This window comes from Loa loa, assembly GCF_000183805.2.
Source record: "Loa loa unplaced genomic scaffold supercont3.105, whole genome shotgun sequence".
NCBI lineage: Eukaryota > Metazoa > Nematoda > Chromadorea > Rhabditida > Onchocercidae > Loa > Loa loa.
Window position 1 is genome coordinate 38426 of NW_018108285.1, and position 4449 is coordinate 42874.

Genomic DNA, 4449 nt, shown 5'->3' on the forward strand with positions numbered 1-4449 from the left:
TGAATTTATTTGAGGCTTCGTTTTCACGACAGTCAGCATTCGCATAAATATGAATCATAAGGTTATCAGTTGAAAGCAGATTTACTTGAATAAAGTAATTAGCAGGTCTTCTAATGCATCTCATTTTAATATTGAAATTATCTAAATATAAGCCGATGTGTTACCAGAAACTTATTACGTTTGATCAAGCCAAAGTATAAGCGTGCCAAGCGTATTTTTCTTCAGTCTTTACTTCAAATATACAGCCCAAACTTGTCATTCTTATTTATATCTAATTCGAAAATTTATTCGACAAGAAAGTTAAAAACGCATAACTCCTGCGTATCAAATGATACGTACATAAACAAGTCAGTATTTACAAAAAACAGATTTTCGAATTGTTCTCAAGGATGAAACTTACTTTACCGATTCTAATTATTTGAATAGAAGCAGTTTTCTTTTACATCTTGGAAACAAATCTAAATTTGAGCACGTGAGATCAACACGAGACATTCAACCCTTGGCATGACCGCAGTGATTATATAGCAGCATTTATTTAGTTAGTTGACGTAATTAGTTGATGCTGATCGTTTTCCACTGATATTTTCTTATCATACGCTTCATCTTCAGCTGTTGAATCGCTAATAATTGATTCCAAATCACGCCCGTGTTAAATTCGCAACTCCTACCCACCGCTGTACTCCAATCATGTCATGAATGAAAGAGATACATATACTTCTTACATAATTACATGAATTGCTTGAATTTCCAACTCGCATATAGTGTTGGCAATCCAAGCAATTTATGTAATTATATATGACATTTCTTTTTGAATAGTCCGGAAAAGCGACAACCAATAACTTGTATCAGCTACAAGGAAAGCAATGCATAATGCGGGTTACAGCCTTATCCCACGATTAAATTTTAGAAATGTAAATAATAATTAACGAAACAAAATTTGCCTTTCCATTTAACGCTCTCCCAAAAGAAAGTTTGACAACAAAGTATGACAACTCCCTGTCTCCCTGTTCATTCATATCTGTTTCCGCTTTATTATTGAAGATCACGTTATGCCTGCTCAATATGAGTGCCAAATAAACTTTGTTCACACTCCTTTCAGACTCCCTTGTTGTGGACAATGAAAGTTTCGTGGTCAGTAAGAACAAGGGCGAAATGAAGTTTGATGTCAATACTATAATCGCTGCCTATTATACCCACTGATATTGTGTTACCCGAAAAATTCAGTCTCTTATGAATTCCCCCTCAATTGACTTAGCAGAACTTACCACAACTTGTAAGGATTTCAGGACCACAGTTTTTAGTCATAAAGATTTGAATCGGAAAAAAGTACTTACATCATTTAAATACAGTGGTCCCCACTAGACACGCTTAGATCTTAGAATATGTTTGTGATTACAAGTGGAATGTACGAAGTAAGTTTATAGTGAGGACGATAAGCAAAAAATCTTACAACATTTTGCAGCCGTCCCCAATATAATTACAAAGTGCAAGGAAATATCCATGATAGGAGAAAAAGAAAGGAATAGAAAATAAATCTAAAAATATATATAAACTGTCAAAAAGTGCTGCCAACAAAACAGGTTATATGATGCTTATGCCTTATGAATTCGACAAATTTATTGAACATTATTGATAGGGATATGGCAGGACTATCTAAAAGGAATGATTCCCTTAGTCGCAGCACTACACAGTGCTTAAGAATTACATTTTACTCATAGTTAATTCAAGTTTACGTTAAAAACAATGTTCATCCTTTTCCTTTTTCATCAGCCTCCACCCTCGCATTCTCCATGTACGCCCAGTGTTTTCACATCAACCCATCAAAGCAATAAGCACTGTTATACAAACTAATACGAAATCATATGCATCAGAAACATTTGCAGTATTTTGAAGCCATCAACAAATAACCAGTCACAAGTTTGAATATGTAAGTATGACAGCTTGCATTAATATCAACAAATTCAGCCACCAAAACCGTAGAGAGTACGTCCTTGACGTTTCAAAGCATAAACAACATCCATCGCCGTAACCGTTTTTCGTTTAGCATGCTCACAATATGTCACGGCATCACGTATAACATTTTCCAAGAAAACCTATGAGATTCTCGAAATTTATGACGTAGTTTGATAAATGATCCAATATTTTTGACAACATATGATAATAACCAAATACTTGAAAATGTTACCTTTAGTACGCTACGCGTTTCTTCATAAATCAGACCTGAAATCCGCTTCACACCACCACGACGTGCCAAACGACGAATAGCCGGCTTTGTTATACCTTGAATGTTATCACGTAGGACTTTGCGATGACGCTTAGCACCACCTTTCCCAAGACCTTTACCGCCTTTCCCACGTCCAGACATCGTAAAAAACCAGAGTTAATATCCTGAAACAAACACTGTTTACACCGCATGTCCCCAGATAACACTAAAGAACCCACTTTGACAATACAACTCGAGCAGTAACCGATTCCAGGAACACGGAAGTCCCGAACAATGAGACATTTGGTTTTTATATCGCTTAGACGGTATCGCAGCGACGTTTCTCATCCCAATTTGAAATTGGTAGTTTTGATGCTATTTGTTGGCAGGGAAAGGAACTGGTACATTATGAAGTTCAGTCCAGTTCATTCCGAGGTCGGCAACGATTTTCGTGACAGTCACAGTCTGCATCATGTTTTCAACAGTATGTACATCCGAATTAACATCTTTCATTCTGGTATACATTTCCTGCATAATGCCTCATATTATGGATATCACATCCAGATTTTGTCTTTGCTCTCCAGTCTGAAAACAAGTCTCCATTACAGCTAATACTGTCTTTTCCATCAACTGCAACAGTTTCCCAAACACATATTGCATTTTTTTTACAATGGTGCTACTAAGACCTGACCAAAAGTCGAATATATCCTAATCCTAAACGTAATCATTTAAAATACATTACTTCCCCGAAAACAAACAGAGAAATTTCAGTGAATCCGCGTGCAGCCGGTCGAGTATATACTTATAGAAGTACAACCAACGGATTAAACGGTATGTGGTTTAGCAGAAATGACTAACTGTAAACCAACAACCTTATCTCTCAGTGCGACGCAGGACAAACCGTTCGGTATTTTGCGGTGGCTAGCGGTCTGAGTGAACAATTATTCTGCGTTTTGTGGTGACAGTGTGTCTGATGATACGCAAGTGTGGAATTCCGGTGACATTGCGTGCGAGATTGGGGATTCTCCAAGGTTTGGAAATTTCGAATTGTGTGGGAATTCAAAGGGTATAATGGCGGGAATTGACTGAATCAGGGAGATCTTGCTATTTGTCACAGAAAAAGGCAAAATTTACACTGGATCTTGGGGGGAAAAATATCGCATCATCGGACAAAGGTAAATATTTGTGCTCTGTCGTGACTGAAATCATGTCCTGAACAGAACAATGTTGCAGGAATGTTTGCAAGGCTACCGTTCTCGACAAAATCCTGAAGACCAATGGGTGAAAAATATAAGGAACGGTATGCAAATTTAATTTTAATCAGTCTACTTCTTAAGCATATGTGGTAGATTTCTGGGATTTACCGGAAATTACAAATGCTTTGGGCTAGACACATTTGAAAAATAAGATGCTAAGCCAGTCGTCGCTAATGCTAATCTTCACTGTTTGTGACTGATCATTTGGCATCCATCTTGAAACTATTTTTAACCGTTGATTTCCTCAAGGTAACCATTTTACAAGTGCCAGTGCTACTAGCAATTGTAGGTTCTGGGTCAGTGTCGAATTGTGTGAATTCTTATATGAAAAATTTTACTTTGTAAATCGGATAATTCGATTTACATGCGAACATCGAAGACAATCATATTTCAGGCTGTTGCAGTTAGAAAGAGTTTTATTGCTAGAGAACGCGGAAATAGATCTGGGCGACTTGAGACTCAGCTGCAGTTTTGGTAATTCATCTTCCATATTTCTATACGGTACATGCCATTATTTAAGGTTGTGTTTAGGTTATTTAAATTGGTACTGATTACATGCAGTCTGTTCATTGCTAGGTGTTCCTGACTCCTTGCGACCGTTGTGTTGGCGTCTACTTCTCGGTTATCTACCTGTGGAGCGACAACAGTGGCCCGCGTATCTTCGAAAGCAACGTGAAATTTATAGCAGCCTTGTTGAAGATGTGATCGTTCATCCTGGCCAGTCGTCTATAGCGCCAGACCATGAAACTACCGCAGATCATGTATGTCTTTTTTTCTATTCAACTTCGTACTGATAGTGCTATAAATCATACGTATTTTAAAATTAAATGAGACGTGAAGTTCATGTTAATATTGTCAGGGATTAAAATCATATAACTTGTCCAACTAGTATCCATGATTATCTACTGAAGTGTCCGTGATTAACTACTCACTAAGCTGAAGAGTCTGGTGATGGAGTGTTTTATTTGGGTTGTATTTTAGCCACTTAAA

General features: G+C 37.3%; 2 protein-coding genes across 3 annotated transcripts in view; one reads left to right on the forward strand and one right to left on the reverse strand.

Annotated features, from left to right (window-relative positions):
* Nucleotides 1-1450: 1450 nt before the first annotated feature.
* Nucleotides 1451-2794, reverse strand: LOAG_12973. 2 transcript variants are annotated; one of them, XM_020448628.1, is made up of 3 exons: nt 2609-2794; nt 2186-2388; nt 1451-2093 (listed from the first exon to the last, which is right to left on the reverse strand). In XM_020448628.1, exons 2-3 carry the CDS (start codon nt 2363-2365, stop codon nt 1962-1964), a joined length of 312 nt encoding a protein of 103 aa, XP_020306046.1. In that variant the 5' UTR covers nt 2366-2388; nt 2609-2794; the 3' UTR covers nt 1451-1961. The 2 variants fall into 2 exon arrangements, with proteins under 2 accessions (XP_020306046.1, XP_003148533.1); XM_003148485.2 differs by having other exon boundaries at nt 2186-2794.
* A 347-nt stretch (nt 2795-3141) lies between these two features.
* Nucleotides 3142-4449, forward strand: part of LOAG_17628 (TBC domain-containing protein c) — a 4870-nt gene continuing 3562 nt past the window's right edge. Inside the window, exons 1-4 of the mRNA XM_020450290.1 lie at nt 3142-3234; nt 3437-3503; nt 3854-3933; nt 4036-4220. Coding sequence (XP_020306047.1) covers nt 3481-3503; nt 3854-3933; nt 4036-4220 — 288 coding nt within the window. The 5' untranslated portion in view covers nt 3142-3234; nt 3437-3480. The remainder of the gene's footprint in view (nt 3235-3436; nt 3504-3853; nt 3934-4035; nt 4221-4449) is intronic.